The sequence below is a fragment of the Neovison vison genome, chromosome 2 (genome assembly GCF_020171115.1).
Source record: "Neovison vison isolate M4711 chromosome 2, ASM_NN_V1, whole genome shotgun sequence".
In the NCBI taxonomy this organism is placed as follows: Eukaryota; Metazoa; Chordata; class Mammalia; order Carnivora; family Mustelidae; genus Neogale; species Neogale vison.
Genome location: NC_058092.1, coordinates 469698 through 493517, shown reverse-complemented (window position 1 = coordinate 493517; position 23820 = coordinate 469698). Strand labels below are relative to the sequence as shown.

At 65.4% G+C, this 23820-nt stretch overlaps 3 protein-coding genes across 5 annotated transcripts; 1 reads left to right on the top strand and 2 right to left on the bottom strand.

The window, feature by feature from the left end:
- The first annotated feature begins 2921 nt into the window (after positions 1 to 2921).
- On the top strand, positions 2922 to 14406 carry DVL1 (dishevelled segment polarity protein 1). 2 transcript variants are annotated; one of them, XM_044236900.1, is made up of 15 exons: positions 2922 to 3140; positions 7724 to 7793; positions 7913 to 8034; positions 8278 to 8381; positions 8630 to 8768; positions 9486 to 9579; positions 9667 to 9736; positions 9829 to 9968; positions 10048 to 10124; positions 10199 to 10266; positions 10422 to 10499; positions 11189 to 11320; positions 11401 to 11568; positions 11646 to 11852; positions 13094 to 14406. In XM_044236900.1, exons 1-15 carry the CDS (start codon positions 2971 to 2973, stop codon positions 13480 to 13482), a joined length of 2028 nt encoding a protein of 675 aa, XP_044092835.1. In that variant the 5' UTR covers positions 2922 to 2970; the 3' UTR covers positions 13483 to 14406. The 2 variants fall into 2 exon arrangements, with proteins under 2 accessions (XP_044092835.1, XP_044092834.1); XM_044236899.1 differs by having other exon boundaries at positions 10422 to 10574.
- A 68-nt stretch (positions 14407 to 14474) lies between these two features.
- Positions 14475 to 18466, bottom strand: TAS1R3 (taste 1 receptor member 3). Its single transcript, XM_044236898.1, has 6 exons — positions 18282 to 18466; positions 17869 to 18169; positions 16995 to 17777; positions 16669 to 16872; positions 16408 to 16528; positions 14475 to 16236 (listed from the first exon to the last, which is right to left on the bottom strand). The coding sequence occupies exons 1-6, from the start codon at positions 18464 to 18466 to the stop codon at positions 15278 to 15280; spliced, it is 2553 nt and encodes an 850-aa protein (XP_044092833.1). The 3' UTR covers positions 14475 to 15277.
- A 1642-nt stretch (positions 18467 to 20108) lies between these two features.
- On the bottom strand, positions 20109 to 23799 carry LOC122899332 (ceramide-1-phosphate transfer protein). Of its 2 annotated transcripts, none has more exons than XM_044236902.1 (3): positions 23772 to 23799; positions 21878 to 22077; positions 20109 to 21672 (listed from the first exon to the last, which is right to left on the bottom strand). In XM_044236902.1, the coding sequence occupies exons 2-3, from the start codon at positions 21997 to 21999 to the stop codon at positions 21150 to 21152; spliced, it is 645 nt and encodes a 214-aa protein (XP_044092837.1). In that variant the 5' UTR covers positions 22000 to 22077; positions 23772 to 23799; the 3' UTR covers positions 20109 to 21149. The 2 variants fall into 2 exon arrangements, with proteins under 2 accessions (XP_044092837.1, XP_044092836.1); XM_044236901.1 differs by having other exon boundaries at positions 23717 to 23776.
- Between the last annotated feature and the right edge of the window lie 21 nt (positions 23800 to 23820).

Below are 23820 nucleotides of genomic sequence, written 5' to 3'. Positions count from 1 at the left end.
GAAGGAAGGAAAGTCACAAGATTAGTCACAGAGGGGCGCCTGGGTGGCTCAGTGGGTTAAAGCCTCTACATTTGGCTCAGGTCATGGTCTCAGGGTCCTGGGATCAAGCCCCGCATCGGGCTCTCTGCTCAACAGTGAGCCTGCTTCCCACCTCTCTCTCTGCCTTTCTGTCAGCCTCTCTGCCTGCCGCTCTGCCTACTCGTGACCTTTCTCTCTGTCAAATACATAAATAAATTAAAATCTTAAAAAAAAAAAAGAGTATTCACAGATCCCAGAACGGGGCTGTGCTGAGCGAGGCTTCAGAAGGGCAGTCCTGCATCCCGGATCAGGAGAGAGACAGCAGGACGGCACACACCTACTACTTATAAGGTGATCACTGATTTTTTTTTGTAGGCTCAGTTCTGAGTGGTCATTATTTAAAGGTACCGGGGGAGGGGTGCCTGGGTGGCTCAGTGGGTTGAGCCTCTGCCTTCGGCTCAGGTCATGATCCCAGGGTCCTGGGATGGAGCCCCGCATCGGGCTCTCTGCTCAGCGGGGAGCCTGCTTCCTCCTCTCTCTCTCTCTCTGCCTGCCTCTCTGCCTACTTGTGATTTCTCTCTGTCAAATAAATAAATAAATAAATAAATAAATAAATAAATAAGGTACCGAGGGAGACACAAGGCAGGAGTGTGCAGCCCGCACCCTAGGCTCCGGCTCTTGCCTGAATGTGCGGACTCCGGATGTGAGCAGGGTCGTCAGCTGTGCAATGCTCGGACAGCACCTCGGAGTGGCTGTCCTCTCACCACACACCTGCGAGGATCCCACCGTGGCAAAGGCTGGCTGGGGTCGGGGGGGGGGGGCTGGTCCAGCGAGCTGTGGCTTGCTTGCCTGCCTGCCTCCCAGCCTGGTGACCCCTGGCCTCATAGTGACTGCACTGCTCTGACCACAGACTCACTCCTCCTTAACCAACTGAGCCACCCAGGCGTCCCAGACTCACTCCTCCTTGCACTGGACCAGGCTGACCACATCAGAGACCGCTGGTACTGGTCTCTAGCCTCTGGCTACCGGCCTCTCTCATATGACTTGTGCAGCAACGCGAGAAAGAGAGGTTTGGGGGGCGGGCAGCAGAGGGGGCATCAGACCTGCATCTGTGGGACCAGCAGTCACTGGTGTCTGGCCTGGGGGATGCTGGTCTCCTGGGAGCTCTCAGAGTGGGGGCTGTCTCCCTCCCCTAAACCCCCAGCAGAAGGCCCCGGCAGACCCTTCCTCCAAGGCCATGCTACCTGGCTTCCCCAGATTACCTCTGTGGAAACCAAGACCCGAGGGGAGACGCTGCATGCTTTGCTGATTGAGTGTCCATCTCACAGAGCCCTGTCCTCTCTCCCCACCAGAGCCTAGGGGGATGGAGGCCAGTGCCCTTGGCCTATAGGCTGACCTGGGGGCAGTCTCTAGCCCGAGCTCAGCGGCTCTCCTTCAAAGTCTGGCTCCTGCAGTCAGTGGTGGACTGATGCGCTTTTTCCTGTGCTGATCCACTGCCCAGGGACGGTCATGACTCGGCATCTGGGACAGCTCCAGGCTCCAGCCAGCTTCAGGGGGAGTGTCGGCGGGGACAGGTTGCAAGGGGCATCAGTCATCCTCCACCATGATCACTCTCGGGTCCTAAGGGCCTTCACTCTCACCATGTGGGACTCCCTCTACAGGCCTCAAGTCTTCCTCGTGGGGGGTGGGGAGACCCTCTACCTCCCGCGGGGTCAGCGTGTGGTTGGAGCCTCCACAGCCTCAGGGCTGCTGTTCTGGGTCTCCCTTGGTCCCCAGAGGACCCCAGCCTGGTTGGATCTACAGAGGCGGTGATGGGGGGGAATCTTCGCCCGCAGCCAGAAGCGCCTGGCCCGGGGCACTCTGGGCACACGTGCGTGCGCACTTGGCCGGCGCCGACCTCCGCCGCCGCCTTCAGCCGCACACGCACTCCCGCCTGCGCTCGGCGCGCGTTTCGCGGAGCCTCTGTGGCGCCGGCAGAGGACGCGCGGGCACGCAGCGGGCGTCCGGGCGCGGGACCGAGCTGTCTCTGGCTCCCGCCCGCACACAGGGACCGCAGCTTCCCGTGCTGCCCCCCGGCTGCCCGCCGACGTAACCGGGACGCCTCCCGACTCTGAGCACCCACGGGCCCCGGAGCGTTCGCGAAGGGGGTGGAGAACCGGAACCCTACTCCTGGGTGGTGCGGTCGACCCCCGCGGGGGCCCCGGCGGGGGACCTGGCGTCGCCTGGGGCGGGGTCTCCCTTCGGACCGCAGGGCTGCTTCCGGGGGGCTCCCCAGCCCTCTCCGGGGGACGCGCGCCTGTCCGCCCACGGGCCGACACCGTAGGCCGAGCAGGGGTTACGGCCCGAACACATTGGGGGCGTCCCGCGTGCCGGACCCGGGACCCCGGACGGGAGAAGGGGGGCGGGGGCGGGGCACGGGAGAGCGGCGGGAGCCCCGCGCCGGTAGTGCCGCCGCCGCCGCCGCTGCCGCTGACTACGCGGCCCCCCACCCCGGCCCTTCCGCGCGTGCGCAGCCCCGCCCCGCGCCGCGCCGCCAGCGGCCCGGTGACGTCAGGCCCCGCCCGCTCTCGGGCGCCCCCCGGCGGGCGCGCTTAGGCCCGGGGCCGGCGGTCCCTTTAACTGCGCGGCCCGAGGGGGCGGCGGCGGCGGCGGCGGCGGCGGGGCGCGCGGACGCGGCCGGGCCTCGCGCGCCCTCCCTGCCTGCGTCCCCGGGCCGGGGCGGATGGGCGGCCGCGGGCCGCGGGGCAGCAGCCGGGGCGCGAGCGGAGTCGGGGCCGGCGGGGCGGGTGGGGCCGGGGCGGCCGGGCGGGGCGCCGGGGGCCTGGGAGCGGCCGGGCCGGGAGCGGCTGGCGGGCGGGCGGGCGGGGCGCAGGCCGGCAGCGGGGAGGCGCCGGCGTCCGAGCCCCGGGCCGGGCCGGGAGCGCCGCGCGGGCCCCGCGCCGCCGCCGCGCCATGGCGGAGACCAAGATCATCTATCACATGGACGAGGAGGAGACGCCGTACCTGGTCAAGCTGCCCGTGGCGCCCGAGCGCGTCACGCTGGCCGACTTCAAGAACGTGCTCAGCAACCGGCCCGTGCACGCTTACAAATTCTTCTTCAAGTCCATGGACCAGGACTTCGGGTCAGTGGGCCGTGGGGGCCTGTGCGCGGGGACGGGTGTCCGCACCTGTCCGCGCCGGGGCAGGGCCTTGGGGAGTCTTGGGACTGTGACCGGGCGCCGTGCCTCCGCTCCCCGGGGGTGCCGCGCGTCCAGCCTGGATGTGCCCTGAGCTGGGGACGCCTGGGGCCCTGGCTGCCTGCCCAGGAGCCTGGGAGCGCTGGGCGGTGGGGAGACGAGGGTCCTCCTTTCTCCACCCGCTCTGGGCCCGGGGCCTGTGTGGCTGAGTGTGTTGACTTGCCGGTGGTCAAGGTCCGTGCCCCAGGGTGAGCTTGGCACTTGTCAGACTCAGGGTCCCCCTGCCCCCTTCTGTGGAGGGCAGGTGCTTATAGGGCTGACCTGAAGGGCTTGTGATTCCTGGGGCCTGGGGTCAGAGGAATGTCGGGGGGAAGGGAAGGGATGAGGCCAGGGTCCTAGCTGCCCAGTGGGTCCACTGTAATTAGCATAGGAAAAGAGGTGATCTCTAGCGAGCACAGATTTGTCTGTAGGAGTCTGCGGAAGTTTCCAGAGGCTCAAGAGAGCCTCCCTCTGGATCCCTCCTCCAGGGTACTGAGGGTAAAGCAGAGGTTGAGGATCACTAAGGGCCAAGGGTTGTCACACACACACACACACACACACACACACACACACACCCCGCCGCCTGAAGGGCACTCTCTGTTGGGCTTCTGTGCTTGTTGAGCCACATAGTACTTGGGTTCCTGGGAGCAGCCTGGACCATCTGTTGACACCAGAAGCCTCTGGGTCAATGTCCCCATGTCCAGCCCTAGTGGTGGCTGTCTTGGCTGAGGGGACTTCCCGCTTCCACTGGGCAGGGCCTCTGGGACGGTGAGCAGGAGGCCGGCTGTACGCCTGAAGCTCTGTCTGAGGCTTGACCCAGCACAGCCGTGGGTAACTTGAGTCCCCAGCTCAGCAATGCTGGGGGAGGGTGGGGTACTTAGAGGCCTCATGGGCTGAGCAGGTGTGCCTGGCCGCCCTCAGGCAGCCTGTGTCCTTGTGTGTGAGTGTGTCTCGGGACTTTGACATTGAAGCCATTTCCTGGATTCTCTGGTTTGCATGGACCCTGAGCAGCCCCAGGTCAGGTCAAGCGGGGGCCATTCAGCAGTTCTCTGGGAGGCCTGAGGGAAGTTTGGACAATTAGACTTTCTTGTTAACCACCGCTACTGGAGAGGGGCAGAGAGGGAGCGTGCATTCTCGGCCACCCTGGGTGGGCTGGGCAGTGGCCCCACCATGAGAGGGGTAGTCTCAGATCAGGGGCTGTGAGGACCACCCTGGTGAGCCTGGGCCTCCTTCCCCAGCCTACCATCCCACTGTAGGCCAGGCCTTGAGTTCCCCGAGCCTCTGTTCCCAGCCATGGTTGGCCACTTAGTAAGGGAAAGGGGAGTCTGAGGCGTGGCCCTGGCCACCTGGCTCTGCGCCGGGTCCCACTCCCATCTTTGGCCGAGTGAGTGGGGGTGTTCCTGTGCCTACCTCCCATTTTTCCCATGCAGGTCACAGCAAAGCTGGGGAAGGTCCCTGGGGCTATGGTGGGCTGACCCAGAGGTGCCAAGCTTTGGCTCTGGTGGGCGGTGGCACAGGGAGGAGTCTGGGGCTTTTTGATGTGAGGCAGAGGTTGGAGTCCCGTACTACCAGGGCTGCCTTGCTGATTGCAGGCCTGGATAGACTTGGCACCTAGCTTATCTGCCTGGCAGCCGCCCGGGTGCTTCCATCTCTGGGCCAGGAGCTCTGGTCTCTGAAGCCCTCCGTCTGTGGGTGGCGGGGCAGGGCGTGGGGGCTGGGCCTGACCCAGCCTCCCTGGGCGAGGGCCCACTCTGCCCTCTGCAGCTGGTCCATCTGGGCTCAGCGCCCCCAGTGGTGTTGGGAGGGTCCAGAGAGGCACGTATGGCAGGGTGTAGAGGACCGTGACCCCCTTGTCCTGGAGCTTGCAGGGCCACGGCCTGGGGGAGCTCTAGGGTCAGGAGGCGGGGGGCTTGGGGGGGAGGGGCAGCCAGAGGCACAGTGGGAGCTGAGGATCCCTGACTTGTGGGGGCATGTGGGGGGGGTGTCTTTGAGATCTCCTCTGTCGCATATGAGCTTGCTCTGCCATCTTCCTGCTCCGTGGCAGGAGTTTCGTGGGGGGACCTTGTGCCTCTGAAGATAGGCAAGGGTTGGCCTATGGCATGCCGTGGCCTCTGGGAGCCCTGGGGGTCCCCCTGTGGCTGTGCTTGGCTCTAAGGGCCCTGCTCTGGGCAGATTCCTTGCCAGGGCGAGTCTGCGGGGGCGGCGGGCGGGGCCGGACAGCCACAAGTTTGAGGCTAAGTGGGATCTCGCCAGGAATTTTGAGGTTGGGGGCGCGGTGCCCGGGGGGGGGTGCCCCTGGGCGGGCGCCCCAAGGGTCGGCAGAGACTGTTTCCGAGGTCTCCTTTTCCCCCTGGTGAGGCCTGGCCAGGGAGGGAGCCCCAGAGCTGTTCGGAGGCATTTCCCCTAGGCTCCACTGAGGCCTCCCCTGCCCTTGGCTCTGCCTGGAGCTCCCAGAGATTACGCTGGGCAGTGGTGGGCAGCATCGTGCATCCTGAGGAAGGCACCTGTGCCCTTGTCCTGGAGGCTCTGGCACCACCCCCACCTGCTGGCTGTTCTGGCCTAACTGGGTGGGAGCCTTGGTGCCCCCCCAACCCCCCCCCCCCCCCCCCGCTGCTCCAGGCCTCAGGTGGAAGGCGGGATGTCCTGTCGCGCTGGGCTGGGGGACTTGGGTTCCTCCGGCAGGGGAGCAGGGACTCTGGGCTCTGGGGGCTCATTTATGCAGGGGTGGGGGGCACTGAGGCTCGGGCAGCCCTGGGTGATTGGTCACCTGGAGGCCCAGGCCAGGAGGGTCATCGGCCGCTGGGGGAGCCAGGCAGGCTCCGTGCAGTGAGGGCTGGGAGCTCATCTGCTGGCCCCGGGGTGAATCAGAAAGGGCAGGGGCTTGGCAGTGGCAGGGGAAGTTGGGCCACCTGGGCCGCGGAACAGGAGCCACATCCTTCCCGAGTCTTGGCTGCTGCTTTCGCTCTCAGCCCGCTGGGCCCCAGGAGGGCTGGCTGCACAGCTGTCTGTTGGCTGCAGCTGGCAGAGCCCCAGGTGGTGCTAGGCCCCCTTAGGTCTTCTTCTGGTGGCCAAGAGTCCCGGGCTGGGTCCCAGGCTCCCCGGGGGCCTTGTTCTGTTCAGCTGTGGTGCCTGCGTTGGTTGGAGCAGCCGATGCAGGGTCTTCTCGTCCCGCCGCCCGCCCGCCTCTCTGCTCCCTGCATGGCTGGCATGCAGAGGGGTGTGTCAGGGTTGCTGCGGGATACTGGCAGGGTGCCCCCTCCGGCCCTGGCTGGCCCTGTCTCTCCTGTCTCCTGGAGCCTGAGTGGTGGGTGGCGGACCTGGGCCTCGCTCCCTTGGAGTGTGGCGTGCCCACCCCGTGGAGGCCTCCTGCCACCTGTTATTGCCCAGGACTGGCAGAGTCCCAGTGTCCAGGCTCAACCGGTCACAAGGCTGCTTCCTGCCTGTTCTCCTGGCTCCTGTTTTTCTACTGGGCCCGAGTCCCCCGTGTGGAAATCCCACGGTGTTGGGCAGGGCTGGGCTCGAGGAGGGTAGGGCTTCGGGGTGCCTCCTGCTGCAGGCCTGGCCCTGCCTGCCCTGATCCCTGGGCCTCAAGGAGGCCACAGTGTGGGGTGCATCTGGGCCATAACCCTTGCCTGCCCCACCGCACGGCCCTTGTGAACCATGCTGGCTGCTTCTTTCCTCAGCCCTTTGGATCCGACAGCTGACCCTATGCCCCACCTGTGTCTGACCACAGTGTTGTTGGCTTACCACCCCGTTAGCATTGCTTTGGCTTTCTGTGTCCTGCCTGGGTACCGTCCCCACCCCCACACCACCAGGCCAGGGGCTGGTTGCTGGCCTCTGAGGCTGGGACTTCTCAGTGGGCCCGGCGGCCTGTGCCTGGCTGTCCTTTCAGGCCTTGAGTTGGGCTGTTGCAGAGAGTGGGGTCTGCTTCTGTCTCCATGGCCAGGGGGACGGGCCGGGCGGGCGGTGGCCTGCCCTCCGTGTGCACGTTCAGGTCTGCGTGCCCTCCTCTCGCGGCCTGCCTGTGCTCGTGTGGTCTGCTTATCCTCACGTCTGTATTGAGGCCTGTTGTGAATCAGGCCCTGTTCTGGGCTGGGGCTGGGTCTGGGGGGTGAGGAGGTGACCAGAAGCCAGAAGAAGCCAGATAGAGCCCCGCTGTTGTGCAGCCACATTCCGTGGGCACAGAAACACAGAGCAGGGCACACGCTTGCATTATAGGCGTGACGAGGTGACTCTCTGCCACTCGAGGGTCAGGGGTTTGGACCTCCTTCTGACCTGGGCCCTGGGAGGTGTCCACAGAAGAGTGACAAGGGTCCCCAGGTCGCATTGCTGCGGCAGGGGCATCCACACAGACTGATGTCTGGGCATGCGGCTGGACAGCCTGGGCTGGCACGCGCCCTGGCTGAGAGTGTGGGGGCGTCTTCCCCCCAGAGCCCGCTGGTGGGAGCCAGCCCTCCTGCGCGTGGTCTCGCAGCACTGTCTGCCCACAGGGTCGTGAAGGAGGAGATCTCCGATGATAACGCCAAGCTGCCCTGCTTCAATGGCCGTGTGGTCTCCTGGGTGAGTCCATGGGATGTTGGCAGAAGGGTGTTGGCCAGGGAGGGGGATGGGCTGGGCTGAACCCATGTGGGTGGGGGGCAGGCTGGCGGGTATCCCTGAGCCGTTGCTGTCCTCCGCAGCTGGTCCTGGCCGAGGGCGCACACTCAGATGCCGGGTCTCAGAGCACTGATGGCCACACAGACCGGCCCCCACCTCTTGAGAGAACGGGCGGCATCGGGGACTCCCGGCCACCCTCTTTCCAGTAAGGATGGTGCGGGGCGGGGGGTCTGAGCCTGGTGGTCCTGAGGGGCCTGCTGCCTACCAGGCCTGTCAGGGGAAGAGGCGACTAACCAGGGACCCATGGTCGGTGGAGGAGGGGTGGGCAGGAAGGCCCAGTCTGGGCAGGTGTGTGGGTGGGAGAGGAGGGAAGGAGCCAGGAGGGTGTCGCAGCGCAGACTGCGGTGCGGTGCAGACTGCCCCAGCCCACCCTCTCTGGTGGGCACAGCCCCAACGTAGCCAGCAGCCGTGATGGGATGGACAATGACACTGGCACGGAGTCTCTGGTCAGCCACCGGCGGGAGCGAGCCCGACGGCGGAACCGTGAAGAAGGTAATGAAGCCGCATCCTAGACATGACGAGGACCCCGTGGTGCACCCTATGACCCTGGCTCCTCCCAGTAGTGCCCCCAAACCAATGGGGGTCCAAGAGTGGAGGTCCTAGGCCTGTCTGCCCAGGACCCCAGGGATACTGCCCCCCGCCAGCAGCCCCACCGTCCCCTGGCGGGCTCCCAGGTCAGTTGGTGCTTGAGGCCACATAGGGAACTCCATGGCCGGCTCCCCTACTTGCTGTCCCCACAGTTGCCCGGACCAATGGGCACCCAAGGGGGGACCGGCGGCGAGACCTGGGGCTGCCCCCCGACAGTGCCTCTGCGGTGCTGAGCAGCGAACTCGAGTCCAGCAGCTTCATCGACTCCGATGAGGATGACAACACAAGCCGGTGCGTGGGTGTGTGCATGCGGGTGTGTGCAGGTGCTGTAGGTGTGCATGGGTGTGTGTGCCCGCAGATATGTGTGTGGGTGTTACAGGTGTGTGTGCACATGGATGTGCGTGTGCGGGTGTTACAGGTGTGCGTGGGTGTGTGCATGCGGGTGTGTGCAGATGCTGTAGGTGTGCATGGGTGTGTGTGCACGCAGATATATGTGTGTGGGTGTTACAGGTGTGTGTGCACATGGATGTGCGTGTGCGGGTGTTACAGGTGTGCGTGGGTGGGTGGATCCAGATGTGTGTGCAAGCATATCCCAGGTGTGCACAAGCATGCCTGTGTGTGTGTGATGCGTGTGCCCGCATGGGTGTGTGAGCAGGCACGTGCACAGTCCTGTCGCATGTGGGTGTGCACACGCGTGGGGGTGTGTGATCCAGCGTGTATCTATGCGCGGACGGGTGTGTGCGCGCGCACTGGCTTCCCCAGCGTTTGTGTGTTCGTCTTGCCTGAGTGATGCTGCACCGAGGTGCGGAGCCGGTACGGGTCACGTGGGCGGGGCCGTGTCCACACCGGAGCGGAGCCTAATCCTGGGCAGACTCTACCCCAGCTCGTCCTAGGCCGACCTGGCTGGGGGTGTCCTGGGAGCCGGCGTGGGCGTCCCGTCTTCCACCCCGCCCCTGCCTTGCAGTCCTGGGCCAGGCCCCCAACCCTCCCGCCCCTCCCCTCCCCCAGCCTGAGCAGCTCCACGGAGCAGAGCACGTCCTCCCGGCTCATCCGGAAGCACAAGCGGAGGCGGCGGAAGCAGCGCCTGCGGCAGGCGGACCGGGTAGGTGGTGGCGGGGCAGGGGTGGGGCGGGGGGGGGGCACCCCATGAAGCCCCTGCTCCCCGGCCCTCACTTGGGTCGCCCTGCAGGCTTCCTCCTTCAGCAGCATCACAGACTCCACCATGTCCCTGAACATCATCACCGTCACTCTCAACATGGGTGAGGCCTTCTTGGGGTCCCCCGCGGGGTGCTGGGTCCCCTGGCGGGGCTGCCCCCCTCAGGGGGCGCCTGCTCACCCCTCGCCCCTGCAGAGAGGCACCACTTCCTGGGTATCAGCATTGTGGGCCAGAGCAACGAGCGGGGCGACGGCGGCATCTACATCGGCTCCATCATGAAGGGCGGGGCCGTGGCGGCCGACGGGCGCATCGAGCCGGGGGACATGCTGCTGCAGGTATGGGGCGGCGGGGAGGAGCTGGGGGTGCCGCGAGGCCAGCTCGCCGAGCCACCACGCTGAACCCGTCACCCCGCAGGTAAACGACATCAACTTCGAGAACATGAGCAACGATGACGCGGTGCGGGTGCTGCGGGAGATCGTGTCCCAGACGGGGTGAGGTGGAGGGGTGGGCGGGGCGCGTCTGGGGCCCCTGCAGCTTCGCCTGTGTGACCCGCTGCACCCCACAGGCCCATCAGCCTCACGGTGGCCAAGTGCTGGGACCCGACCCCCCGGAGCTACTTCACCATCCCGAGGGGTGAGTGATCCTGCAGGGCTGCTATGGGAGGGGGGGTGAGGGCGCCTGCCCAGCCTGAAGGTCCTCTCCTCTGTGCCTCTGTGCTCCATCGTGCGCCGCCATCCGTCCGTCTGTCTGTCCGTCCGTCCGTCCATTACCACACGGCGGCCACCCAGCTGACCCGGTCCGGCCCATCGACCCCGCCGCCTGGCTGTCCCACACGGCGGCGCTGACCGGAGCCCTGCCGCGCTATGGTACGAGCCCCTGCTCCAGTGCTGTCACACGCACCAGCTCCTCCTCACTAACCAGCTCTGTGCCGGGCGCTCCACGTAAGTGGCAGCTCAGGGGAGCAGGGACCTGAGGCCCCAGGGCGCCCACCCAGCAGTGTTGCAGCGGAGGGCCTGTATGTGGACGGTTGTGGCTGACACGTGTGTGTCTGCCCTCACGCATGCCCTCCTTCCAGCTGGGTGGCCATGTGGTGGGGTTGAAAGATGCCTGGAGGGGTCAGGCCAGCCCTGGGGACCCCCAGAGAGCAGAGGCGGGGCTTGTGCCTGGCCCCCACCCGGCTTTCCTGCAGCTAACACGACTAACAGGCCTGCGAGCGGAGTGGGGGAGGGGAGGAGGCCTCTCCCTGTGGGGCTCTGGTCTGGGGGGGCGGCAGGGGTGGAGTGGGGGCGTGGCCTCACCTGGGTTTGGGCCCAAGATCCTGAGGAAGCATCTGCAGGGGTAGGGGACAAAGACCTGACCCCCCTTGCTCCCCGCCCCTGTGAGGGTCTGTGCTGTGGTGGGATTGGAACCCACAGAGGCTGGATAGCCTCACCGCCCGGGTTCTGTGACCGCAGACCCAACCCAGAGCACGGTCCCCACGGCTGGCCCCACGGCCCATCCCAGCCCTCCCTGCCATTGGCTGCTCAGGGCTGAGGGCGGGGGCTGTGCCTTGCAGAACTGGAGGAGACGCCTCTGACCGTGAAGAGTGACATGGGCGCCGTGGTGCGCGTCATGCAGCTGCCAGACTCGGGCCTGGAGATCCGAGACCGCATGTGGCTCAAGATCACCATCGCCAACGCTGTCATCGGTGAGGGGTGCCAGGGGGCTGGCTCCAGGCGGGTGGGCCGGGGCCCCAGGCTCTGGGCCCTGACGTGCGCTCCGGGTCAGGGGCGGACGTGGTGGACTGGCTGTACACGCACGTGGAGGGCTTCAAGGAGCGGCGCGAGGCTCGCAAGTACGCCAGCAGCATGCTGAAGCGGGGCTTCCTGCGGCACACGGTCAACAAGATCACCTTCTCGGAGCAGTGCTACTACGTCTTCGGGGACGTGTGCAGCAGTGAGTGGGGGGCTGCGGGCCGGGGGTCCCCCGAGGGCCCACCCACACTGCCCTCACCCGCCCACCCCTCCCGCCAGATCTCGCAGCCCTGAACCTCAACAGCGGCTCCAGCGGGGCCTCGGATCAGGACACGCTGGCCCCCCTGCCCCATTCGGCCGCCCCGTGGCCCCTGGGTCAGGGCTACCCCTACCAGTACCCGGGCCCCCCGCCCTGCTTCCCACCTGCGTACCAGGACCCTGGCTTCAGCTATGGTAGCGGCAGCGCAGGAAGTCAGCAGAGCGAAGGTGAGAGCCAGCATGCTGGGTGCCCAGCTCCCCACTGTCCCTGCCGCCTGGCTCTGCCGTGTGTGCCCGCCCCCCCGCCCCGTGCGCTCCTCCCTGCTCTGTGCTGAGGCCCTGGGTGAGCTCCTTCTGGAAGGGGTGAGTGGTTCAGGAGGATGGGGAGAACTCTGCAGACTTGGGGGCTGTGTGTCGTGGAGGTGCTGATGTTCCAGGTGCAGCAGAAGCAGAAGGCCAGGAGACGGGCTGGGGAAGGGCGGCAGAGAGGTCCCAGGATGCGGTGGAGAACAGACGCCTGCCTCCAGCACCTGCAACCTGGCCTGGAGCCAGAGGTGGACAGTCCCACAGACAACTGGGGACCCACCCTAGGATGTACGGAGAGCTGAGCAGGAAGCTCAGGGGCGTCCCTGAGGAGGGGGCGTCTTAGAGGAGTGGCCTGAGGCTGTTGGTGAAACTGAAGCCAGGGGACAGAGGTCAGGCAGTCAGCCTGGTAGAGGCAGACAGGGATGGGGGAGAGGAGAGCAGGTCAGAGGGCAGCGGTGGCCCAGAGGAAGCTGGTGCCGGGCGCCTGCAGATCCTGGACAGGCCCGGCTGGTGGCGGCACACGCCGCAGGCGGGAACGGGTGTCCGGGCTGGGCCCACTGTGTAACTCGTGCTATCCCTTACTTTGTGCTGAGCAAGCCTTAGACTGAAGGACTAGCGGAGTGGACCCTCCGGGCCGGTAAGCCAGGGTCCCGCCCGGCGTCCCTCTCGGCATGTTCCCGGCCAGTTGGCCTTCTCAGGGTCCCTGCTCTTCCTGGGAGCCCAGGACGGGGGCTGAGCTGAGTAACTGGCCAGGGCCTTGGGGCTGGACGGAAGGTGGGTCTTGGGGGTGGGGGGCCCAGGATGGCCAACGGGAGCACCGGGCACACGGGGCCTCACTTGGGCCTCAGGCTCTCAGCTGCAAGATCAGGCATTGGGGTGAGATGGGGGGCACTGAGCTGGCCCCGGAGTGTCCCTGCCTGCCTGCGTCTGCGCGCCCTGCCTCCCCCCTCCCCCCAGCCTGATGCTGCTGCTGCTGCTCCTGCTCTTGCTTCTCTGAGTGGGGCCAGCCCTGCTCTCCTGTCTGCATGGCTGCCCCCTCCCACACCCACCCTGCTTGAGACCACCGGGTTCTGTCCCTGGCTCCCTGGCAATGGCCGGTCACCCTGGCAGGGATGTGGCGTGACACTGAGCATCTCATTTCTGTCCCCTGTCCTTGACTCCAGGAAGCAAAAGCAGTGGGTCCACCCGGAGCGCCGGCGGGAGCAGCCGGCGGGCACTGGGCCGTGAGAAGGAGCGCCGGGCGGCTGGAGCCGGAGGCAGTGGCAGCGAGTCGGACCACACGGCGCCGAGTGGGGTCGGTGGTGGCAGCTGGCGGGAGCGTCCGGCTAGCCAGCTCAGCCGGGGCAGCAGCCCACACAGCCAGGCCTCGGCTGCTGCCCCGGGGCTACCCCCACTGTATCCCTTAACAAAGGCTTACTCAGTGGTGGGGGGGCCACCAGGGGGGCCGCCTGTCCGGGAGCTGGCTGCTGTTCCCCCAGAGCTGACAGGCAGCCGCCAGTCCTTCCAGAAGGCCATGGGAAACCCCTGTGAATTTTTTGTTGACATCATGTGACTGAGGAGAGAGTGCCTTCAGCTCGGCCCCGAGGTGGGGGCGCCGGTGGTCCTGCAGGAGGGCATTGTCTCTGGGGCTCCTGTGAGCTTGCCTTATTGGTGGCTGTCCTGGGTCAGGCCAGCCTGTGCTTCCATGCACGCAAGGGGCCATGTCAGGGGCCCAGGCCTGGACAGAGTGGGAGCAGGCTGGGCGAGGGGCTGACGGCAGCCCAGACCACCATGATCTGAGTTCAGCAGTCCGTCCATTCCTATTTGGAGCAGCTTGTGTCCGTACAGACCCTGTGCCCTTGGGGTGTGCCTCAGAGACCCCCCACTTGCCTAAAGAGCGGTGCACAGAGCCCCAGACTAAGCTGAGGAGTGGCTAGTGGGCCTGCACCCCCTCTTTGCTCAAATCACAGGCCCCACCACTCTTGCCTGGGCTGGGTTGGCCTTTCTTGAAGGTGGAATCAGAGCCCCCAGGCTCCTCTGTGGATGCCCAGGGTAGGGATCTAATTTATTTATTTATTGCCTGGCCTGTGTGCTCTGGGGGAGGTGGTGGCCAGCACCCCGCCCCCACCGGGTCTCGGACTGAATGCAGGGACACAGGTCCCATCTGAAAGTGGGAGGGTTGGCGAGGGGGTAGATGGGAGGGGGACGTGTTTTGGCTGGTGGTGGTGGGGATGTGACCCTGAGGGGCAAGGGGCCCAGATGCACACAGCTGCTGCAGGGGCAGGGTGTGGGGAAGAGGGGGTAGCCAGCCTGCTCCTCCTTGCTGCCCTCGGGTGGCTGCCCACCCTCTCACGCCGCTTCCTTCCTGGCGTTTCTGGCCTGCACACATCTGCGCTGTAGATACTGTATCAAGTCGGAGTGTCCGTCCAGATAGTTAATAGAGCTGCTTCTGTGTAAATGCTATTTTAAAGACTAAAAAGCATTTAATTTTATGGGATGGATGTGTGGTCTGTGTCTCTTCTCTTCTCCGGGGTACCTTAGAAGGCTGGAGTGTGGAGGCTTGTCCAGCCTCCCCAGGGCCTGGCTGAGAGCTGACGGAGGACTGGCCGGGTGCTGTCCTCTGGGTCTCTGGTCCGCACCGGGGCTCTGTCCCTGGTCCTGGCTTCTGGCAGGGTCCTAGTGGCTGGTCTTCTGTCCGTGGTGCTAGCTCCTGGCTCCAGGGGTCTTGGCCATGGGTGCTGGCCTTGGTGCTGACCCCAGGCTCTGTCCACGGTGCTGCTGGCCATCTGACCCCATTTTACCAGCTCAGGCCGGGCCACGGAGAGAAGAGGAGGTGGGGTGTGCTCCCCATCCTCCCCCAAGTGGGACCCCACCCTACTTACCATTCCTGTCCCACTCTGGGGGCCCACGGTCAATTGAATGCCCCTGCAGAGGGGTCAGAGCAGCTCCAGCCCACCCACTAACCTCCCATTCCTGTGATGCTTGGATGGGGTGCTGACTGGAGGCTCCAGGCTGGGCCTGGCCAGGCAAGTAATGCCCAGCTTGGTGAGCTTCAGGTGATCTGGCTGGGGGCTCTCCTGAGCTCTTGGCATGAGCTACAGGAGCCCTGAGGAGTCTTTCTATGGGCCTCTTTTTTGGACCACTGGGACTGGGTCACATGGGTAGGCCCTGCTCTGGGGCCCCAAATGGGCGCTTCAGGTCCAAGGATCGCTGTGGCGTCAAGATCAGCGGTCAGCCTGCAGTCAGGATCGAGGGCTGGGGGTGGTCTCAGCAGCTGGGGTACAGTCTGGGCTTGCTTCATAGGAACTTGGTTTGGGGGCATCGCAGCTAAGTCTGGGTTCACTGGGGTGAGGTCCCTGGGTCAGGGGTCACTTGTTTTTGCCCCGAGTCTCCTGCCCCCCAGTACTGCTGCTGCACTGTACTCCAGCATCATCTCCCAGGAAGAATGCAGGGGTGTTGAGCTCCGGCCGCCACAGCAGCAGGTAGCACTTGGGCAGGTGGAAGGTGGCCAGGATGCCCAGGGCACAGAGGAGGATGGCACCCATCTGCACTGTGGGCTGGTAGGCCACGTGCACATTAGCAAAGAGGGGCACAAAGGAGATCCAGGTGATGAAGTAGGTCAGCATGGCAAAAGTGAGGCCACGGGCGCCATTGTAGTGGCCCGGCTGGCTCTGCACCAGGAAGGTGCCCAGGAAGCAGAGGAAGGCCAGCACAGCATTGGTGGCGTGCACCAGGCCGAAGCTGACCCAGGAGCGCACACGGCAGTGCACAAGCGCCTCTGTGGGCAGCACCCACCAGTCCGTCACCACCTCTGGCGGGAAAATCACCAGGCACCAGGTGCACAGTGCCGCTTCTGCCAGCAGAGGCGGTAGCACCACCAGCCAGGCCCAGGGCCCCTGCAGGCGGCCACGCAGCGGCTCTGCCCAGCTGGGTGGCAACTCCGAGCGCACAAATATCTGGGCCGCTTGCAAGAAAAGTGTGCTCAGGCAGCCAGTAAGTGGAATGTGGAGCAGTGGCTGCTGGGCCAGGCAGCTGGCAGGGCCTGGCCGGCCAGGGAACAGGAGGACGCTGAGGCAGACGAGGCCCAGGCAGGCCAGGCCAAAGCAGGCCCATGGCCCACCTGAGGCCTGAACCAGTGGGCTGTCCCAGTGCCAGATGAAGAGCCCCAGGGCTGCCAGCACCAGACCCAGCGCCAGGCCCAGCAGTATAAGCAACACCAGCACGGCTGGCTCCCCCCATGCCAGGAACGTGGGCCTGCGGGGGAAGCAGCGTGTGCTCCGGTCTGGGGACCACTGGTCCTGCTCACACTGGGTGCAGAGGAGGTCATCTGTGGTGTGGGAGGAAAGAAGGGGCACTGGGGGGTGGGCACCGGCCCCTCGGCCTCACTCCCACCCACTTGCTCTGGCCTCAGAGTTGGCCGTGGAGCCAGGACACAGACCGCACGTGTCCCTGGTCCCCACTCATCCTCAGCTCAAGCAGGCCTGGGAGAGCTGCTCACCTGGGCTGCGCTGGTAGCTGCCAGCCTTGCAGTCCACGCAGTCGTAACAGCAGGAGTGGAAGCCTTTCACTCGGCGCACCTGGCCCTCCCTGCACTGCCGGGAGCACTGGGACACAGGCGGCTGGCACGGGGTCTTGGGGCTCAGGTTGTGCTTGGCTGGGCGTGCCCCCAGACTAGGGATGGTCCCCCCAACCCGTCCTCCCGACCCCACCCATCCCCCCCGACAGAGCTAGAGCTTGTTTCTGGGTGAGGGGGGCTCACCTGGTTCCCTGGTGTGTGCCAGGACAGCTGGGAGTGCCAGAGCTTCAGGCGGCCATTAAAGACTCCGACAGTGCGCAACTCGGGTGTCGGGTCCTGCCACACCCACAGTTTTAGGTCATAATCCATGTTCACGTTCCCGCTGGCATCGAACTGCAGTGCCAGGCCACGTGCGTGGAAGGTCATGTTGTACATGTTCTCGAGGAGCTGGTGGGTGGGTGGGAGCAGGTGGAGGGAGTGCTGGGCCAGCAGCTGCCTCCAGCCCCAACTCCGCACGGAACTCCTCCTCCAGAGCATGGGCGGTGGGGGTGGCGGCTCCCCGCCCTTACCTGCCAGGGCTGCACAGGCTCCCGCGGGGGGCAGCCTGAGGCAGTGCAGAGCAGTGTGTTGTGGAGGGCCTGGGCCACGCCGTACACGGCCGCGTAGGCGGCGAAGGTCTGGTGGTGCAGCAACCCCGCAGATACGTCCTCCAGCGTGATGTGGTCACACTGCGGGCAGCGCGGCCCCACCACGTGCTCCTCTAGGCCGGGCTGTTCGGCGTCCAGCGAGGCACAGAAGGCGGGGTCGGCTGCCAGGGCCAGGCGGCTGCGCACGTAGGACGGAAACTCGGGCATGGGGGCGCCCTGCTGGAGGAAGCCAAGCACGGTGCCCACCGTGGCCAAGCCGGGCAGCGTCATGACCAGGTCTGAGGTCAGCCAGGCCTCGCTGGCCACCCACACCTTGGGTGAGAGCCTGCGGCGGATGCTGTCGCCGAGGAGGGCGCGGGCCGCGCGGGCGGAGGAGAAGAGCACCAGCACCTGTGCGCGGCTCTGGTTCACCTGGCGCAGCAGGTCCTGCACAGAGCCCGGCCGCAGGCTGCCCGCGGGCGGCAGCGGCACCAGGCCCTCGTGCGCGATGCAGATGCCCCTGGCGTTGGCCAAGCTGGAGAAGAGGCTCAGGCCCTGCCGGCCGTACTCGTCGTCGCTGCCCGCCGCAGCCACCCAGCTCCAGCCGAGCTCCACCAGCAGCTCCACCATCGCCTCGGCCTGCGCGCGGTCACTGGGCACCGTGCGGAAGAAGGACGGGAAGGTTTCCCGGTTGCTCAGCCGGTCGGTGCTGGCCCCGTAGCTGACCTGCAGGGACAGCGAGGCAGCTCCTGAGGTGGGGCCTCCTGCGGGGGGGGCCGGCGGGGGGCGGGGGCCCCGGGGGGTCAGGGGGGCACACCTGAGGCATGAGGAAGAAGCTGAAGAACTTGCCGGTGAGGAGGGCGAGCTCGGACGAGTGGGGCCCAATGACAGCCAGCACGCGGGGCTGGTACTGCGTGTAGTTGCAGGAGGCGGCCACGTCGCAGCTGCCCGCCTTGGCCATGAACATGAGGCTGGGCTTCATGGCCACCACGGGCTCTGAACACGTGTCGAAGAGGTCACAGCCCAGACGCAGCCCCGGCAGCAGGGTGGACCCGTTGTTGATCTCCTCCACGGCCATCTTCACGGCCAGCGCCCAGAGCAGGCCGAGGGACGAGAACCTGGGGCCACGCAGGGTTGTGGGCGGCCAACACCCTGTCCCCACTCAAGAGACCCCAGACCTGAGCCGCCCCACCCTCGTCACCCTTGCTCCCCAACCCCCCACCTCCCTACCTGGTGCACACAGTGGCATTGGGTTGTATCCTGCCGCCCAGACCAGCATCGTCAGTTGTGCCCAGGGGGAAGAGCCCGCCCAGCATGTAGTCCCCTTGCATCCTGAGCTGCTGGGATAAGCACAGTGGGGCGCCTGCCCCGAGGCCCGAGAGAGCCGTGAGGCCCAGGAGAGTCCAGCCTAGCATAGCAGGTGCCAGCTTCCAGCGGGGCCGGTGAATGAGAGAATGGGGCCCCGATATGACTTGGGGCAGGGGAGAGCAGAGGATTTGCTTAGCAAAATCCTCACCTGTCCGCACCTGCCACGCCCAGGGGCCCTGGGGACACCTTGCTTTCCTGTTCCTTGCACTCTTTGGTCCTGATGCCACCCACCAGGCTCTCTGGCTGACAGTGACCTGGGCAGGCATGCTCTGAGCAACCACGGACCATGACCTTGTTACCTGGCTGTGCCCGAGCCCCTCTGCACCCTCCCCTTTCCTGGAAAAGAGGAAGGACACTCAGGACTTCTCTGCTAGAGGATCCTGGGGTCTCCAGCTGCCTGGAGGTGGTACTGGTGTCCCTAGTAGTAGGGACAGAAACACATCTTCCAGTCCTGGGCAGGACTGTTAGTAGTGGGGGAGGGGATGCGGGGGAGGGGGGGATGCGGGCATGACTACACCTGCAGGCTCAGGGCGACCAGCCAGGAGGGCAGCAGCCGGCTCTCCATCCTGTGGCTGGGCTGGGGCGGGGGTGGGTGGGTGGTTCCCAGGACGGGGACTGTGGGAGGACAGTGCAACTTGAAGGTCTGGGCTGTCGCTCTGCTCAGGGTCTGAGGACAGAAACTTCAGGGACCCTGAGCCTGGATCTGCCCACACCCTGCCTGGGCTCTTAACACAGCAGGTGCCTCCTTCGGGGGACAGAGGGCACAGCGGGGATTGCAGGGCTGTGCATGCAAACAAGGGAGGAAAGGCTGTAACCAAATGGGCCTCGGAATCTGGGTCAGCACCAGGTGTGTGCAGGTGAGCCCGACCGATGTGCCAGCTGCAGTTCCTCCCTAGGCTCTGGGTGCCCCAGGGATGTGACACGATGCTCAGCTGTGTCACCTCTGGGTGCCCATGAGGTACCCAGAGGAACGAGGGAGGCTACCGACACCCCTGCAGTGGAGTGGGAGCTCTGGATGGTCTCAACCCTGGCGAATGTTTACTGGAGATGGTCTGGGATCTGATCTTTGCTGCCCGTGGGGAGGGACCAAGCTGCATGCGTGCTCAGGCATGCACGTGTGTGTGTAGAATACACACTCGACGCACAGTTCACACTTGCCGTGTGTGGCTCCCGCATGCCCGTATGCACACGGGTGCACACAGCAGCCTTCACGGTCACCTGCCTTTGTGGGCACCACACAGTGCTGTGGTCCGTGCAGGACAGGCCCAAGCAGCAGGCCTGGAGGTGGCGGAGGGGACCCAGCACTGGACCCTGTTTGGGTCTGACCCTGGGGTGTCCAAGAGTATGCTGCCCAACACGTATCCTCCTTCTGTCCCAACCACTGCTGAGGCTCAGAACAGCTCCCTGCACAGGCCGCAGGCCGCGAAGGTCTTTCTTCTCCCTACAGCCTGTCCAGCTGGCCTCACACCTGCCCTTCCAACCCAGCCCCAAAATGTCCAAATGTGGGCATATCCAAAATGTGGATAATGACATGGACCTTGGTGGGGGCTTGGGGGACACAAGCACAGACAGGTAGCATTCCCCTGCCCCACTGTGGCCAGGATAGGCCTCACATCCCCGTGGCTGACGCATGGGGTCACATCCCTCCTCCCTTCGGGAAGCAGCTGCTGCCGCACAATCACCTCCACCTAGAGGACACTGCCTGCTCTGTGGCATTTATTGATGTTGGAAAAACCATCACCTGATTGATTACTCTCCCAGGGTCTCTGCCGGCTGACACGTGTGCACGTCTGCTGCGTGGTGGGTATGGTCCCCTCGGCTTCGAGGGCCTGAGCTCACAGTGAAGAGCCAGTAGAAGAGGTCAGGCCCCCAAGTGCTGGGTGACGGCTGGCCTGTCGGCTAGGCTTCTAGTCCAGGCTCCCTCCATGAGCCATCTCTTTCTGGCTCTCCTGAGCTCTGTGGGGCAGGGAGGAGGGAACACAGCCTCTTGCCGGATGACGGGGAGGGAGAGGCTAGCCCTGGACCAGCAGAGCTGTGGGCTGTGCTATGCAGACTCACAGGCAGCTGCCTGGGGGAGCACCTGACGGACGGCGTGACCGCTGATTAGAGTGCAGAGAGGCGGGGCAGGCCTCCACTCAGGGCTTCAGCTCCTGGCTCTTGCTGCCAAGGATATGTGGGTCCCTGGCTAATAGGAGATGAGCGATGGGGAGAGAGCCTGCGTTGCCAACGGCTGCCCAAGGGTTCTATCCCTGTCCTGGGGACAGGCACCTGCTGAATGTGTTTGCCGGCAAGCAGGGTGAGGTCTCTGTGCCACAGGGCCTTGGAACTTTGCCTCATTTCACGACTTGGCTCGCGGGCAGGGGCAGCTTCTCTGGGTTTCCCATGAATGCTGATCCTGCCCCTTACCTGCCCTGCCTTCTGCACCTCGCCATCTGGGTGAGGCCCGACTGGACACATGTATATCTCAGCTGAGGGTAAAGCAAAGATGCTCCCGGCAGAGCAAGGTGACAGGGGAGGCGTAGACTGCGGGGGCCGTGTCCTCTGCCGTGGCCTGTGCACCGCAGGCTTGAAGCATGGCCTGGGTGGGCCACGCTGGGCCCGGGGCTCCAATCAAGCTCAGCGAGTGGAGGACAGTGTTCTTCCCATTCCTGGGGCACCCACAGATCTCCGTGGGAGGACTGACAGGTGCTGGCTGCCCCCTCCCGCGCCCCGGCCCCGGCCCGCTGGCCCTCAGGGCAGATCCAGCAGGGAATGCTTGGCATAAAGCTCCTGGGAGACACTGTAGACTCGCTCAATGAAGGGCAGGGCCTCGCCCAGCATCTCCACAGCCTGCTGTGGGGACCCCACGTTCATGGCCTCCAGAAAGACCTTGCGTGTGGGCAACGTACAGAAGGCCACAGTCACAGCCCGGCGGATAATCCAGGGGTGGTAGGCCGCCAGCGAGGCGTTGTAGGAGTCGGTGCAGAGCACAGCCGTGCGGGCGTCCTCGGGGCTGGTGCGCAGGCCTTCCAGGAAGAGCTGTAGCCAGCGCAGGGCACGGTGCAGCCGGAGCACCGTCCGGCAGCCCGAGTCCGGGTGGCGGGAGCGCCGCGTCAGGTCCACCAGCTGGTGGCCCACCTCATAGGCCACCATGGCCTGCAGGCTGCTGTAGTGCTCCCGCTGGGGGCCGCCGCGCAGGCGCTCCATGACCTGCAGCTTCGCAGTGACGTCCTTGGAGACGAAGGAGAAGACGGCACCCAGGCTGTTCAGGAACCTGCTCAAGGGGAAGCAGGGGTTCAGCCCAGGCGCAGGGGAGACTGCCCCCCACCCTGCCTCCTGGAGCACACGCGCCCCTGCAGGAGCTGCCGGCCAACGGGTGAGTGAGAGCGGCTGACCAGCCCCAGGCAGGCGGGAGTCGGCTGTGCCCAGCACAATACACAGGGGCGGGGGCGCCCACGAGGCGGTGCCCCTCCAAGCACCTGACTAGACCCCTCCATCCGGCGAGGTAGTGATCCAGTAGCACCTCCTCCTTCTCGTTGAGACACTGCTTGAAACTGACCAAGACGACCCTCAGGTTGAAGTCCGACTCCAAGCCGTCCATTTCTCACTCTGCGCCGGAACACGTGGGAGGTCAGGCTGCTGGGTTGTCTCCCTACAAGTCAGCTCACTCCTTGGGTCACTGTTTTGGGCGGGGGGAGGCGAGAGCAGTCAGAAAACAACTGCTGGGACCCAGCTGCCCCCCACTAAAAGCCCACATTGGGCCCCATGCCTGCGTCAGTGCCCTTATCCCCAGAAGCCTACTTCCCTCTGCCTGGGCCACAAGATCGGACACAAAGACCAATGCTGCCCTGGGCCTGGAACACGTGCCCACAGACCGTAGCACGGCCCCTCCTTGTCACTCAGCCTTGTCAAACCACTCTGCTACATCTTATCGATGGCAAACATCTTCACTCACGTTTTTTGGCTCGTTTATTGTTTGTTTCTCTCACCAGAGTCAAACACCAGAGCCACGTCTCTGCCCGGAGCCAAGCATCCTTCCAGGGTGGGTGGCCCATGAGACAAACAGCCAGCCCTGCCTGTCAGGGCGATATTCTTGGAGAAAGTCGGGAAAGTCCAACACGGTAGGTAAAAACAAAGTAAGTACTATGGAAGGCGGAGGGCCGGGAAGGGTGGCCAGGTGGGCTGGGCGCTTCCTGGCTTTTCTGCTGCATCCTGGGCCAGAGCAGAGGCTCCGAGGTCAGCATGGCCTGACAGACACCGATCTTTTCACTCCTGCTGGAGCGGTTCAGGTGCCACACAGAAGGGCAGCTGGGCCAAAGGTCTGAAGACAGCCACAAGGCCCTCTCCCAGCCCCAAGGAACCTTCCGGAAGTGCCTGAGGCCAGAGTCCCACCCTGAATTCTGCTCACATTCATACATTCGCTCCATAAACATGCAAGTGCCCACACACTGAATGGGTGCCACTGGGCAACCCAGCCTCTGTCCTCCTGGGCACCCAGGGCTGGCACGGGGGTTGGGCTCTGACAGTCCCTGGGGACTCAGCTGCAACTCGCCACCCAGGATGCCAGGGGCATCTGATGGGGCCTAGTGGCTGCTGAGGCCCTGGAGGCTCCTGGCATTGGGCGGAGCCCCCAGAGGTGAGCTCATCCTGTCTTCAGGTGTGGGGGACAGTCGTGCCTGGCCTCAGGAAGACGGGAGCTCGAGAGACTTCCGGCACACCCCTCCCCTCTCTCAGGGCCTGTCTTCCGTTCCTGAGGCCTTCAGGGCTACCTTCCTGGACACCAGACATCCTGTGCGCCTGGCCTTCCTGTCTAGAACCTGAGCCAGCAGCGCAGAGGAGCTGCTGGGAGCTTTTCAGAACTTGCAAACAACAGGAAGGACACGGGCTGTGCAGCCCGGGCCAGGCAGCCTGCCAACTCTGGGGAGGTGATGCAGGGCACCACCAAGGCTCCCCCAGGGTCAGCCCACAACCCCAAGGTCAAGTCTCGGCAGGAGGGCTGCCTGAGCGCCGCACCACTGTGGCTGACAGCAGGCTGAAGGCCCTCGGGAGAAGAGGGCACCCACCCTAGCCCCACACCCTCCAGGCCCAGCGGGTAGGACTGAGGCCCTGTCCAGGAAGCCCTGCAAGTCCTGCTCGGGAAGGGAGCTCCAGGTGGCGCCGGGCTCGGACCCCGCGCTCGGGTAGAGCCTAGTCCTGGGCAGGTCCCGCTCCAGCCGAGGCCCAGGGATTAAGCAGGGGCCCGGGACCCGGGCGGCGTGGAAGCCAGGCCTTCGGTCGCCCCCTCCTCCGCCTGGCCCCTTGGCGACGCCCAGGCCCACCTGCCGAGTTCGGTTGAGCTCTGCTCCCCGCCCGGGGCCCGGGCCTGTGGCTCACCTGCGCCGCCGCCGCCGCCGCCGCCGCCGCCCCCCGCCGCGGCTGCCCC

Bases quoted from the DNA above. Each gene is read 5' to 3' on its own strand.
- LOC122899332 (XM_044236902.1), bottom strand. From the start codon at position 21,999: ATGGACGGCTTGGAGTCGGACTTCAACCTGAGGGTCGTCTTGGTCAGT. The intron at 21,673-21,877 runs GTGCTTGGAGGG...CCCCTTGAGCAG, and splicing joins GGATGGAGGGGTCTAGTCAG to GTTCCTGAACAGCCTGGGTG.
- TAS1R3 (XM_044236898.1), bottom strand. From the start codon at position 18,466: ATGCTAGGCTGGACTCTCCTGGGCCTCACGGCTCTCTCGGGCCTCGGG. The intron at 18,170-18,281 runs GTAGGGAGGTGG...GCGTGGCCCCAG, and splicing joins AATGCCACTGTGTGCACCAG to GTTCTCGTCCCTCGGCCTGC. The intron at 17,778-17,868 runs GTGTGCCCCCCT...CTGTCCCTGCAG, and splicing joins GCTTCTTCCTCATGCCTCAG to GTCAGCTACGGGGCCAGCAC.
- DVL1 (XM_044236899.1), top strand. From the start codon at position 2,971: ATGGCGGAGACCAAGATCATCTATCACATGGACGAGGAGGAGACGCCG. The intron at 9,737-9,828 runs GTGAGGCCTTCT...TCGCCCCTGCAG, and splicing joins CACCGTCACTCTCAACATGG to AGAGGCACCACTTCCTGGGT. The intron at 11,569-11,645 runs GTGAGTGGGGGG...CCCTCCCGCCAG, and splicing joins CTTCGGGGACGTGTGCAGCA to ATCTCGCAGCCCTGAACCTC.